The sequence below is a fragment of the Mobula birostris genome, unplaced genomic scaffold (genome assembly GCF_030028105.1).
Source record: "Mobula birostris isolate sMobBir1 unplaced genomic scaffold, sMobBir1.hap1 scaffold_619, whole genome shotgun sequence".
Taxonomy (NCBI): Eukaryota; Metazoa; Chordata; class Chondrichthyes; order Myliobatiformes; family Myliobatidae; genus Mobula; species Mobula birostris.
This window is the reverse complement of record NW_027278339.1, coordinates 231984-247036: the sequence shown is the minus strand read 5'-3', so window position 1 is coordinate 247036 and position 15053 is coordinate 231984. Positions and strand designations below refer to the sequence as shown.

The 15053-nt window shown below is 54.4% G+C and overlaps 1 protein-coding gene across 1 annotated transcript in view; it reads left to right on the top strand.

Annotated features, from left to right (window-relative positions):
• Positions 1-2425: 2425 nt before the first annotated feature.
• Positions 2426-15053, top strand: part of LOC140193616 (myosin-7-like) — a gene marked incomplete at its 5' end in the record, with an annotated part of 46512 nt that continues 33884 nt past the window's right edge. The window contains 10 exon segments of the mRNA XM_072250774.1: positions 2426-2582; positions 3681-3708; positions 4483-4591; positions 8170-8262; positions 8571-8634; positions 8921-9019; positions 9608-9711; positions 10463-10601; positions 11150-11268; positions 12288-12437. Of these exon segments, the coding sequence (XP_072106875.1) occupies positions 2426-2582; positions 3681-3708; positions 4483-4591; positions 8170-8262; positions 8571-8634; positions 8921-9019; positions 9608-9711; positions 10463-10601; positions 11150-11268; positions 12288-12437 (1062 nt within the window).

The window sequence follows — 15053 nt, the reverse complement described above, 5'->3', positions numbered from 1 at the left end:
TTTCCCCTCCCCTCTACCCCATCCTTTCCCCCTCCCCTCTACCCCATCCTTCCCCTCCCTCTACCCCATCCTTTCCCCCTCCCCTACCCCTCCTCCCCCTCTACCCCATCCTCTCCCCCCTCCCCCTCTACCCCATCCTTTCCCCCTCCCCTCTACCCCATCCTTTCCCCCCTCCCCCTCCCCACCCCTCCCCTCTACCCCATCCTTTCCCCCTCCCCTCTACCCCACCCTTCCCCCTCTACCCCATCCTTTCCCCCTCCCCTCTACCCCATCCTTTCCCCCTCCCCTCTACCCCATCCTTTCCCCCTCCCCTCTACCCCATCCTTTCCCCTCCCCTCTACCCCATCCTTTTCCCCTCCCCTCTACCCCATCCTTTCCCTTCCCCTCCACCCCATCCTTTCCCCCTCCCCTCCACCCCATCCTTTCCCCCTCCCCTCCACCCCATCCTTTCCCCCTCCCCTCTACCCCACCCTTCCCCCTCTACCCCATCCTTTCCCCCTCCCCTCTACCCCATCCTTTCCCCCTCCCCTCTACCCCACCCTTCCCCTCTACCCCATCCTTTCCCCCTCCCCTCTACCCCATCCTTTCCCCCTCCCCTCTACCCCATCCTTTCCCCCTCCCCTCTACCCCATCCTTTCCCCTCTACCCCATCCTTCCCCCTCTACCCCATCCTTCCCCTCTCCCCTATACCCCATCCTTCCCCCTCCCTCTACCCCATCCTTTCCCCCTCCCCTCTACCCCATCCTTTCCCCCTCCCCTCTACCCCATCCTTTCCCCCTCCCCTCTACCCCATCCTTTCCCCCTCCCCTCTACCCCATCCTTCCCCTCTACCCCATCCTTTCCCCCTCCCCTCTACCCTATCCTTCCCCCCTCCCTCTACCCCATCCTTCCCCCCTCCCCTCTACCCCATCCTTCTCCCTCTACCCCATCCTTTCCCCCCTCTACCCATCCTTCCCCTCTACACATCCTTCCCCTCTACACCCATCCTTCCCCTCTACACCCATCCTTCCCCTCTACCCCATCCTTTCCCCCTCCCCTCCACCCCATCCTTTCCCCCTCCCCTCCACCCCATCCTTTCCCCCTCCCCTACCCCATCCTTCCCCCCTCCCCTATACCCCATCCTTCCCCCTCCCCTCTACCCCATCCTTCCCCCTCCCCTCTACCCCATCCTTTCCCCCTCCCCTCTACCCCATCCTTTCCCCCTCCCCTCTACCCCATCCTTTCCCCTACCCCATCCTTCCCCCCACCCCATCCTTTTCCCCCTCCCCTCTACCCCATCCTTCCCCCCTCTACCCCATCCTTCCCCCCTCTACCCCATCCTTCCCCCCTCTACCCCATCCTTTCCCTCTACCCCATCCTTTCCCTCTACCCCATCCTTTCCCTCTACCCCATCCTTCCACCCTCTACCCCATCCTTCCCCCTCTACCCCATCCTTCCCCCTCTACCCCATCCTTTCTCCCTCCCCTCTACCCCATCCTTCCCCTCTACCCCATCCTTCCCCCCTCCCCTCTACCCCATCCTTCCCCCCTCCCCTCTACCCCATCCTTCCCCCTCCCCTCTACCCCATCCTTTCCCCCTCCCCTCTACCCCATCCTTTCCCCCTCCCCTCTACCCCATCCTTTCCCCTACCCCATCCTTCCCCCCACCCCATCCTTTTCCCCCTCCCCTCTACCCCATCCTTCCCCCCTCTACCCCATCCTTCCCCCCTCTACCCCATCCTTCCCCCCTCTACCCCATCCTTTCCCTCTACCCCATCCTTTCCCTCTACCCCATCCTTTCCCTCTACCCCATCCTTCCCCCCTCTACCCCATCCTTTCTCCCTCCCCTCTACCCCATCCTTCCCCTCTACCCCATCCTTTCCCCCTCCCCTCTACCCCATCCTTCCCCCTCCCCTCTACCCCATCCTTCTCCCTCTACCCCATCCTTCTCCCTCTACCCCATCCTTCCCCCCTCTACCCCATCCTTCCCCCCTCTACCCCATCCTTCCCCCTCTACCCCATCCTTCCCCCCTCTACCCCATCCTTCCCCCCTCTACCCCATCCTTCCCCTCTACCCCATCCTTTCCCCCTCCCCTCTACCCCATCCTTCCCCTCCCCTCTACCCCATCCTTCTCCCTCTACCCCATCCTTTCCCCCCTCTACCCATCCTTCCCCTCTACACCCATCCTTCCCCTCTACCCCATCCTTTCCCCCTCCCCTCTACCCCATCCTTCCCCTCTACCCTATCCTTCCCCCCTCTACCCCATCCTTTCCCCCTCCCCTCTACTCCATCCTTCCCCTTCCCTCTCCTCCCCATCTGCCTCCCCATCCCCTCCCCTTCACCGCAACTCCATCGCTCGCCTCTGCCTCTTCCCTCTCCCTTCCCTCTCACCCTCTCACCCTCTCCCACCCGCCTGTCTCTTACCTCCGTCTGTCTCTGCCCACAGACCTACTCCGGGCTGTTCTGCGTGACGGTGAACCCGTACAAGATGTTACCCGTCTACAGTGCTGAGGTGGTGACTGCCTACCGCGGCAAGAAGCGTTCCGAGGCCCCGCCACATATCTTCTCCATCTCCGACAATGCTTACCAGTATATGCTGACGGGTGAGGAAGGGTGAGGGTGGGTGGGGGGCGCATGAAACCAGGGAAGGGATCACCCGGAGTCTCCATGCAGTCAATGAAATGTCCTGGGCTCACCCAGAGGATGACTGACATAGACCAGTGCAGGCCCTTCAGCCCATAAATATCAACCTAGCCCTCCATGTGCCCATCTTAAAATGATCCTCTGTATCTACCTCCACCACCCCTGCCAGCAGCTCATTCCACCCACCCACCACTCCTTGCGTAAGGTACCCGCAGTATCACCGACGTCCCCTCTATACTTTCTTCTAATCGCATTAAAATTATGCCCTTTGGGGAAAAGGCGCTGCTGTCCACTACACCTGTGACTCTTATAACCTTAAACACCTCTATCGAGCCTTGCCTCGTCTTCCTTTGCCCCACAGAGAACAGCCCGAGCTCACTCAACCTTTCTTCATAAGGCATGCTCTGTCACCCAGCGAGCGTCCTGGTGAATCTCCTCTGGACCCTCTCTAAAGCTTGCTCAACCTTCCGATAATGAGGCGACCAGAACTGAACACAATACTCCAAGTCTGGTCTAACCAGAGTTTCATAGAACTGCAGCATTACCTTGTGGATCTTCAGCTCAATCCCCTGACTAATGAAGGCCAACACACCACAGGGACCTGTGCACCTGGGTTCCAAAATACCTCTGTTCCTCCACACTCCTAAAAACCCTGCAATAACCTTGAATTCAGCTTTCATATTTGACCGTCTTGCACTTTCCCTGTGTTGTCCTCAGCTCAGCTTTGCATTTGAACAATTCCCATTATAACCGATGACAAACTTCGACACAAACTACAACACTGCATACCTTGTCATCTGCAAACTTGCTAATCCAGCCTTCCACTTCCTCGTCAAAGTCATTTATAAAAAATCATTTTTATTGTAGAGGATAAAATACCTGGGCTGGTTGCAGATGTTATAAGATGCCGTTTGTATGAGGTGAACTACTTGCATGGGCTATCAGATGGGTAGGAGGGATGAATGGTCACTTGCATTAACCATATACAACAGCAAAGTGCATTTGAAGATGGGATGACCGATTCTGAAAGTTGTTTTTTTTTCCCTCTTATCTTGCAGACAGAGAGAATCAATCCATCCTGATCACGTGAGTACATCTGAGGCTCCTCCACACCGTCCCATCACACACTCCTGGGATCAGACACGCAGAGAATCTCCCTCCACACCGTCCCATCACACACTCCCGGGGTCAGACACAGAGTGAAGCTCCCTCCACACTGTACCTCACACACTCCTGGGATCAGACACGCAGAGAATCTCCCTCCACACCGTCCCATCACACACTCCCGGGGTCAGACACATAGAGAATCTCCCTCCACACCGTCCCATCACACACTCCCAGGATCAGACACGCAGAGAATCTCCCTCCACACCGTCCCAACGCACACTCCTGGGATCAGACACGCAAAGAATCTCCCTCCACACTGTCCCATCACACACTCCTGGGATCAGACACGCAGAGAATCTCCCTCCACATCGTCCCATCATACACTCCTGGGATCAGACACAGAGTGAAGCTCCCTCCACACCGTCCCATCACACACTCCTGGGATCAGACACATACAGAACCTCCCTCCACACCGTCCCATCACACACACCTGGGATCAGACACAGAGTGAATCTCCCTCCACGCCGTCCCATCACACACTCCCGGGGCCAGACACAGAGTGAAACTCCCTCCACACCGTCCCGTCACACACTCCCGGGGTCAGACACAGAGTGAAACTCCCTCCACACCGTCCCGTCACACACTCCCGGGGTCAGTCAGAAGTGAAGCTCTCTCTGCACCGTCTCTTCAGACACTCCCTGATCAGGGGACTGGGACTGGGACAGGGTTGATGTGTCCCTGTTTCCCCCACAGTGGTGAATCTGGTGCTGGGAAGACGGTGAACACCAAAAGGGTGATCCAGTACTTTGCCAGCATCGCTGCTGGTGGGTCAATGAAGAAGGACAGTGCACCCAGCGGCAAGGTAGGTGCCTGATGCTCCCTCCACGGTGTGCGCTCACAGGGATGGGTGAGGGGGTGGGCTGGAGCTGTGTCACAACCCCGTCCATTCCAGGTTCCCAGTCGCCAAACCGGCTGTGCACTGCCCCCAGCTCCTATGTGTTAAAGTCGAGTGTTTTGTCACACACACGGGTACCCGTCGGGAGCCTGCCCCTGAAACCCTGAGCCATCTCTCCTCAATGTCTACAGTCCCTTTCGGAGAGGCAGGATGGAGGTGCCTGTATAGGCGTCTGCTCCACACTGTCCACTTCCTGGCTCTTGTTCACTGTCCCGATATGCCGTGGCGGTTGGTCATTTCACCTGGGAGCGAACGGGACCCCCTTTTTTGGGGATATCTTCTCCCCTTTGTGGATCCGGGGTGGAAGGTGCTGCATTGTCCCGTGCCTTGCAATCAAGTTTCTCAGTTTCTGCACAGATCTTCCAGCCACCTGTTGCTTCTGTGGTCTGGGAGAAGCTGTGTGCCTATCTACGTGGAGAGGCTGTGTTTTCGCCCCACCTTGGTCATCCAGTAAGGAGGGGGGCAGGGAGAGAGGAGGTTGACCCGCTCCTGGGGCTGGCTACGATGACCATCTGTGGGTCCCGGAGACGGGCAGCGCAGGGTTCTGACTGGGCTGACTGCCCAGCAGTGTTCAGGGAGTGCCTGACTTAGCTGTCAAATAAGGAAAAGGGGCGTCCACTGGTAACGTGGGAGTGTTTCGAGACTGCTGGGCATGCGGGCATTAAATGCCATCCTTGATGAGGATATGAATATGTCAATTTAATGTGTATTAGTTATGATTTGCCTGGTCTGCTATTTAGCAAGATGATTGTACATCAGTGTAATTGTGTGAATTTGTAATAAAAGTTTTTGTAAAAAAACAAAAGCAAAAGGGAAAGGTACAGTGTGCGTGTAGGTGCATTGAAAAACTTATTTGCAGCAGCATCACAGGGACATCGTATCAGGAACGTGGCATTCAAAATCAGAACCCAAGCTGGGTTTACTATCACTGAACATAAAACAGCACAGTACAGGCCCTTCGGCCCACTGTGCTGTGCTGACCATTTGAAAGGTTCAAAGGTTCCATTTGATAATGGAGAATGTATACAGTATACAACCTGAAATTCTTACTTTTCTCAGACGCCCACAAAACAAGAAACCTTGTAGAATGAATGATAGAAATATTGATCCCCATCCCCGCATACTCCATGATTAATCAAACCATTCTCTCTCACATCGCCCAGCATTTTATTGTATCCATGTGCCTATCTGAGTCTCTTAAATATCCCTAATGTATCCACATTGACTTACTCCTCCCACTCTGTTTACCTACCTCTGCCCCCACCATCCCCGTACACTTTCCCCCAATCACCTTCAGATTATGCTGTCTCGTGTTGGCCATTTTTAGTTAGCTACACGGAATCCGCCCTCCCGACCCTTCCTCACACCGCCCCGATAAATCTTGTTAATGCAAACCCAATCATGGGACAACTTGCTATGACCAATTAACCTACCGTGTACATCTTTGGACCACAAGAAAAAGAAACACGCATTCCACAGGGAGGACATACAGGGACGCCTTACAGAGAGGTGCCAGAATTGAACTCCAATCTCCGGAGTGCCCCGACCGCGCCAACCGTTCCACTGCCCTGGCGCCGGCTGTCCGCTCTGTCTACACACCTCTATCAAGTCACTTTTCATCCTCCCTCGCTCCAACAGCCCTAGTTAGATTAACTTTTTAAAAGTTCAGTTTTATTTATCACGTGTAGATCAGAGCAGGCAGAGTTTAAGTTAACAAGGTGAGCTGGGGGCAGCCAGCAAGTGTCGCCACGCGCTCCAGCGGCAACGTAACGTGCCCACGGTGTTCAGCAGAACAAACTGCCTCCCCACCCCAACTTTTCTACCCTCCCACCCCCTTCGCCCTCTTGTCAACCTCTCCTCAACAGACATGCTATCTCATCCGGGTATCTTCCTGAAAGGACAGAACGGCACAGGAGGGTGAGGGGCAACTTGGTAGAGATGTACAATGGATTCCGGTTAATTAGAGCGCCGCTCACCTGGGCAAACTCAGAAAGAACAAACAGTAACCGAGGAAGTCATCAGGGTTCCCCTCGTTTAATCGGGACACTGCTGATAAATTGGGATAGAAGTCTGTTTCTAACTAGCGTCAGTCCCATGCATTTGTGTTGCCGCGAGACACCGCACAGCGCCTAGAGGGAATGGTTTTCTAAATAGCGTCAGTTGGGGTGTTTTTGTTTTTTTGTCACTGGTAGTTGGTGAGAAATAAACAGCAAGACAATTCGGGACGGTTTTGCTCACTGCGGCTTCAATGAGCAGAATGAAACTATTTCGCTACTTCAGCAAGTTAGGACCTACAAAGAATTTGAAGGTATCGACATTCGTCTTTAATGTTGTAATGAAAATGAAGATTTGGAGGATGCAGTTGTCCAAAGCTTTGCCTGAAGGCAGTCCATTATCTACACTAGGTGTCTGACCTGATTTTGTTCATTAACAGTCAATTAGTTAATCCAAAGAACACAGGGATGACGTCCTCCATTGATAACTATTAGGAACTAATACACAGTTTTATAGTACTATCGTAGTATTGGTAGTGTTCTGATTTAAATACGTATGTGTCCGGATTAACCAGAATCCACTATAAGATTACAAGAGGCAAACATAGTGTGGACAGCCAGCACATTTCTCCCAGGGCGGCAATAGCTAATACCAGAAGATGTGTATCTTCTGCCCGATGGAAGAGGGGAGAAGAGAGACCCAGGGGTACAGTTACATAGTTCCCTGAAAGTGGGGTCACAGGTAGACAGAGCAACACACACAGAATGCTGGAGGAACTCAGCAGGCCAGGCAGCATCTATGGACAAGAGTACGGTCGATATTTTCAGCTGAGACCCTTCAGCAAGTCGTGATGAAGGGTCTTGGCCAGAAACGTCATCTGTTTACTCTTTTCCATAGATGCTGCCTGACCTGCTGAGTTCCTCCAGCATTTTGGGTGTGTTGCTCTGGACTTCCAGCATCTGCAGATTTTCTCTTGTTTGTGTCACAGATAGATGGTGGGGGCAGTGACGGTGTTGGCCTTTGTCAGTCAGGGCACGGAGTACAGGAGTTGGGAGGTCATGTGGTTGTACAAGACGTTGGTGAGGCCGCACTTGGAGTATTGTGCTCAGTTTTGGTCACACTTCTGTAGGAAGGGTGCAGAGAAGACTCGCGGGCATGTTGACGGGACTGGAGGGCTTGTGTTATAAGGAGAGACTGAATTGGCTGGGACTGTTTTCTCTCGAGTGAAGGAGGCTGAGGGATGTCTTGATAGAGGTTTATACGATCATGAGAGGGATAGATAAGGAGGGTGGTCACTGTCTTTTCCCCAGGGTAGCAGAGTCTAAAACTAGAGGATACAGGTTTAAGGTGAGAGGGGAGAGATTGAAAGGGAACCTTAGGGGTAAGATAGCATGGTTGGGGAGAGGGGAGACGATGTGTCAGGTTGGGAACGGTGAGAGGGGTAGGGTAGTGTCCTCCCCCTCCTCACCACTTGTCTCCCCGATCCACAGGGGACTCTGGAAGATCAAATCATCCAGGCGAACCCAGCGCTGGAAGCTTTTGGCAACGCCAAGACTGTCCGGAATGACAACTCTTCCCGATTTGTGAGTACCTTCTGGCTCCCTCCTCCTTTTCTTCCTCTTCTCCCCCACCTCTGCCTCTGACCCCTTCTTCCTCACCACCTATCCCTCCTTGGTGCCCTTCCCTCCTCTCCACACTCCTCTCACCCTCTCTTCCCCTCCCCTCTCCCCCCTCTCCCTTGGTCCTCTTCCATTCTCTCCCTCCCTACCCCCCTTTTCTTTCCTCCCACCCTCCACCTTGCTGCTCTTCCCTCTCGTATCATTTCCCCTCTCCTGCTGTCCTTCCCTCAGTCCCTCCGCGCCCTGCCCAATGGAACTCTCTTTCGTTCCAGGGAAAGTTCATCCGGATCCATTTTGGAGCCACAGGGAAGCTGGCGTCGGCTGACATCGAGACCTGTGAGTGTTGGGAGGGGCTGAGGTGGGAGGTAGTGGGGTGGGGAGGGGGCAGAAGGGAGGGGGCGGAGAGAGGAGGACATGGGTGGGGAAAGGTGGAGGGAGGCAGAGAGGAGGGAAGGGGAGGTGAGGGGAGAACAGAGGGAAAGAGAGGAGGGAGGAGGACATGTGAGGGTCAAAGGAGAGGGGAGAGCAAGGGGCTGTTGTGGGATGGATAGGAAAGATGATTCTGTTTGTGGGGTGGTGGTATTGGGGACACTGACACCCCTCTCCTACCCCCCCTCCCCAGACCTCCTGGAGAAATCGCGGGTGATCTTTCAGCTGAAGTCAGAGAGGAATTACCACATCTTCTACCAAATCCTGTCTAACCGCAAGCCCGAACTTCTAGGTAGGTTTCCTCAACCCTCGGCCCTGCTCTGCTCCCTGCAAACTTTGTCCCTTTGCCTCCACTCCAGTCATTCCCTCGACCCTCCTCCGCTTGACCCTTAACCCCACGTACCCTCGAGTCCCGCCCTCTTACCCCGTTCCGCTTGTCCCCTTGCCCCACTTGTCCGCTCACATCCTTCACTTCCTCCCTCATTCAGAACTCACCCTCCTCACCCCCTCGCTGTTGCTAACCGATCCTCCACAACCACAATCCCAGTTCAGACTTCTGCTCCCCACCTCCAGCCTCCCAACATCCCCACGCTCCCACCTTCTTTGGCTCCCCGGAATACCGTCCCGGTCCACAAAGGCTCAGACCAGACCACCTCAGCCTCATGACTGTTCCCCAGGGCATGCCCCTCAGTGCCCCCCCCAATCAGCCATTCTCTCCCCATCCACTCCCCCTTCCCCCTCTCCATCTCCCCTCCACCTTCTCTCCACTCCCTCCCCTGAACCGACTCCCCCCCCTGAACCTACTCCCCATCTCCCCTCCCCCTTCTCTATCTCCTGCCATCTCTCTAACTCTCTGCTGCCTCCCTCTCTCTCCCTGCAGAGATGATGCTGGTCACGAACAACCCTTACGACTACTCCTTCATCTCACAGGGAGAGACCACGGTCGCTTCCATTGATGATGCTGATGAGCTGATGGCTACCGACGTGAGTAATGGTGCAGAATCTGACCTATGTACAGTGCTCCCAGATCTGACCCGGGGATACGGAGACGGGAACTGTGCACGGTGCTCCCAGTGTGGATCTGACCCGGGGATACGGAGACGGGAACTGTGCACGGTGCTCCCGGTGTGGATCTGACCCAGGGATACGGAGACGGGAACTGTGCACGGTGCTCCCGGTGTGGATCTCACCCAGGGATATGGAGACGGGAACCGTGCACGGTGCCCAGGGATACGGAGACGGGAACTGTGTACGGTGCTCCCGGTGTGGGTCTGACCCAGGGATACGGAGACAGGAACTGTGCACGGTGCTCCCGGTGTGGATCTGACCCGGGGATACGGAGACGAGAACTGTGCACGGTGCTCCCGGTGTGGGTCTGACCCAGGGATATGGAGACGGGAACTGTGCATGGTGCTCCCGGTGTGGATCTGACCCAGGGATATGGAGATGGGAACTGTGCACGGTGCTCCCGGTGTGGGTCTGACCCAGGGATACGGAGGCGGGAACAGTGCACGGTGCCCAGGGATACGGAGGCGGGAACAGTGCACGGTGCCCAGGGATACGGAGACGGGAACAGTGCACGGTGCTCCCAGTGTGTCCCTGACCCAGGGATACGGAGACGGGAACAGTGCACGGTGATCATGGTGTGGGTCTGTTTCATGGGGATATAGATGATGGGAACTGTTCGTGGTTTTCCCGGAGTGGACCTGATGCTGACCCCGTGCCCCTCACGCAGAGTGCCTTCGATATCCTTGGCTTCACGGCAGACGAGAAGGTGGGAATTTACAAGCTGACTGGGGCGATCATGCACTTCGGGAACATGAGGTTCAAGACCAAACAGAGAGAGGAGCAGGCTGAACCGGATGGCACAGAGGGTGAGTGAGGGAGGGGTGGGCTCGCGGAGGGTGGGCCAGGAGGGAGGGGTGGAGGGTGTTGGGAGGAAGGTGGTGAACGTGACAGGGAGATGGAGGGAAGGAGAGGTTAATGGAAGGGATGGGGAGGGAAAGGTTAACGGAGGGGAGGGAAGCAGAGGTTCATGGAGGGGATGGATGGAGAGGATAGCTGAGGAGACAGGGAAAGGTTAATGGAGGGGAGGGAAGGGTTTCAGGTGGAAGGACAGGGGCAGGGGACTGGGATTCAGTGTTTCCACTGTGCAATTACCTGCTTACTTGCCTAATCCCTCACCCCTTTGCCCCCTCTCTCCTCTCCTCCCTCCTTCTTCCCTTCTTCCTCTTCTCTCCTTAACATCCCCCTCACCTCCCACCCTCCCTCCATCTCCCCCCCTTCCCTTCTCTCCTTCACCGTCTCCCCCACTGTTCTTCCTGTTTTCTCTCTCCCTCTCTCTCTCTCCACCTGCCCTCCCCTCGCCTTCTCACCTCCCCTTCTTTCTCCTTTCCTGTGCTCGCTTCCCTGCCACCGACAGAGGCCGATAAGTCCGCCTACCTGATGGGTCTGAACTCCTCGGACCTGCTGAAGGGTCTCTGTCACCCCCGGGTGAAAGTCGGCAACGAGTACGTCACCAAAGGACAGAACGTGCAACAGGTATCTTTCCCCACCCCTGTCTGGCTGCGTGACCCTGAGTCTCGATCCCTAATCCCATCGCTGCGTTCGACTCCCCGATCCCAAATCCTGAATCTCATCCCTTCACCCACTCAGTGTCCCAGAATCCCAGTCCCCCAATTCTGATCCGAAATCCAAATTCTATCCTATCTAGGTCCTGCGTCCATGAATCCTGTTCCCTGATTCTATTCCCAGATCCCAAATTCCATATAACTGATTCCCATTCCCAATCCCTGAATCCTGGCCACTGATCCCAGATCCTAAATTCCAAATCCCGATCCCAGCCCCATCAAGGCCATGTGTCCCTGCAACACGATTCTCGATACTAATCCTGAATCTCTTCCTGCCTAGAATGCTTGTCTCGGAATCCCAAACCCCTAACCCCAATCCCGGTCTTGAGTTTAATCCCAGTCCCTGATCCCCGCTTCTGGAACCATGATCCCAATGATCATGATCTCACTTTACACCGCACGCTGTCGGAGCAGTGCTGTCAGGATAATCAAGTACACGACCCACCCAGTCAACACACTTTTCGTCCCTCTTCCCTCCGGGAGAAGGCTCAGGAGCTTGAAGACTCGTACGGCCAGATTTGGGGACAGCTTCTTTCCAACTGTGATAAGACTGCTGAACGGATCCTGACCCGGATCTGGGCCGCACCCTCCAAATATCCGGACCTGCCTCTCGTTTTTTTTTGCACTACCTTACTTCCCCTTTTCCATTTACGATTTATAATTTAAATTTTTAATATTTACTATTGATTTGTGCTCAAGGGAGCGCAAAGTGCAGAATCAAATATCACTGTGATGATTGTACGCTCTAGTATCAATTGTTTGGTGACAATAAAGTAAAGTAAACTTAAGACCAAAATATCAGATGTGATTCCCAGCCCGGGCAATGATCCTGAGCTCTGATCTCTAATCCTGGAGCCCCAATGACCTGAACTCAGGCACCGCAGGTGACATTCCCAGGCAGACCCCTGACAAGTGGATTCACTCCCCCAGGTGACGTACGCGGTGGGAGCCCTGGCCAAATCTGTCTACGAGAAGATGTTCAACTGGATGGTGGTGAGGATCAACCACACCCTGGAGACCAAGTTGCCCAGACAATATTTCATCGGAGTGCTCGACATCGCTGGCTTCGAGATCTTCGACGTGAGTTTCCCCCAACCACAACATCCGCTTACACACTCCCAGGGTCAGACACAGAGTGAAGCTCCCTCCACACCGTCCCATCACACACTCCCGGGGTCAGACACAGAGTGAAACTCCCTCCACACCGTCCCATCACACACTCCCGGGGTCAGACACAGAGTGAAACTCCCTCCACACCGTCCCATCACACACTCCCGGGGTCAGACACAGAGTGAATCTCCATCCACACCGTCCCATCACACACCCCCGGGGTCAGACACAGAGTGAAACTCCCTCCACACCGTCCCATCACACACTCCCGGGGTCAGAGACAGAGTGAAACTCCCTCCACACCGTCCCATCACACACTCCCGGGGTCAGACACAGAGTGAATCTCCATCCACACCGTCCCATCACACACCCCCGGGGTCAGACACAGAGTGAAACTCCCTCCACATTGTACACTTGCAATTTCTTCACTCTACCAACAAGGTTTCTACTTCTCCTGATCCTTTGCCCCTCTTCCTAAAGAGTTGATTGCAATTTTTTTGCCAACAGAGCCACCCCACCCCTCCTGCCTACCTACTCGTTCTTTTGATGCAATGTGTATCCTTGGATGTTAAATTCCAAACTCTGATCTGTCAGCCAGTGATGCCCAGAGTGTCATACCTGTAAATCTCTAACTGCGCTGCAAAATCATCACCCTTATTCTGTATGTAGCCCCCCTGGCCACCCTCAGGGTCGCTCGGCTCGCTGTCATCTAGGGAAACAGCCTCGGCCCCGCCAAACTGGGTAATTCGTTTGTGTGGATGCTGTGTGAGGTACCCCACCCCGCCCAAATAACAGACAATACACCAGATACAATTAAATGATTTACAGTTTATAGATATTACTAGAACTATATAAATAAAAGAGAATAAAATATAAAAGGAAAATAAAAGGCGCCACACTTATCAAAGTTCAATCTCTTCGTGCACAAAAACCGTTGGAGCTCAAGGACCTTCTTCACCCTGTGACCCCTCGGACCACCTCGACCGGCCACCTGGGACCAACAACGGTGGTCGATCAGACGCTCCAAACGAGTCCGTCTCCATCTCCTCGCCGAACGTCCCGCTCGGGGTCCGACCCCGTTAGCGGACTCATAGTACCTGGTCCATCCTCTGTCTCGCTCTCCCGCCTTCTGCCCCAAAACCCCGCGCATACAGTATCTTCAAATACACCAAAACCATAACAACTATCCCAATTGGTTAATAGCACCCTCTTATCACCCTCTAAAACACAACAAGCTGCTAGCGCAAACTTTCTCAGCGTTAAAGCACAACAAAGCCGCATTCCACAGATTAACATAACAAAAACGCCATTTTAAATGTAACAAAAGAAAGACCCCGTACACTCTCCCCCCACCTAAAAAAAATCATGTCCTCATGACTTCTAAATAACTCGCCACCCAGTCCTACAGACACACAACACACACATACACACAGACACACACAGTGACAGTGCTCCCCAAACAGTGGACCTTACTCCCATCCCACGGGCGCTAAATAGGCCAACCTATCTGGGAGCTTCTTAACCCTCTGAGACCTCTGTACCCCCTCACCTAAACCCACAAGGCTCAGACACTACTAGGGATACCTCGGGCCTGCTTGCCAACTCCTATCTCACTCAGGCCACCACTACAGCTCGGAGCCCCCTGTCCCGTGGCCGGGGCCCCGCCTCTCCTCCTTCCTGATCCTGCCGTAACTCAGACTGCCCACAGCTAGCCCTCCCCACTACACCTGACTCAATGGGAGAAGGGCCAAAGGTCTCTTCCTCAATTACGGGGAAGTTAGCGAAAGACAGCATATACCACATGTGCAGCACATCATCCTTCGAATCCGTATTCTTCCTCATTCCTTCGATTGGTAGCTGCTGTTTGAGTTTCTCCAAACTGAAACATTTAGCTGGGGCTACCCCTTCAGCCTCCTGCAGTCGAGACGTCAGCTTCCTCGGGGACTCCTTCAACTCTCGCCACAGCCTCAGCAGTTCTGACTCAGGGTTCCTGGCCATCTCAATCTGGGACGCAGTTACCCCACCAGCTTCTTCCACCCTGACCTGAAAAGCAGCAGTTAAAGGATGTTCAGCGTCCGGTTGTTTCTTCCTGAGGGCGTCTTCCAGGTCAACTTTCAGTTTTTCCACTTCATTTAAACTCGCGATAGTCATCTTCAGGTTCCTTTCAAGCGTCCGCCTCCCTTTTCCGAGATCTGTCCTCCATTTCTTTACCTCCTCGGGAGTGTAGTCAAACTCCCCTCCCTGGGCTCTCGGTTTTCTGTTGACCTTAGTCAGAACACTTCCTTGATCTTCCCCAACTTGTAAATCTTCCAATCTGTTCTGAATGGACGTCTTGAGTTTCTGCTGATCCCTTCGAAGGTGGGTTTCTTCTCGCTGGATTAATTCGTCAGTATATGACCGCAGTGCGGTGCAAATCCCCTCTCTTCCCTGTGTCTCATTCAGATTGACGACCTGGGTTTCCATCCCCCGGTCCACCACCGTCTGTCCCAACACCAGGAAGTTCAACTGGTATGTCGGGTCATTTTCCTCACATTGCACCAAACTCCTCCGGCCAAAAACTCCTCCACATTTGACACTTCGCTTCGG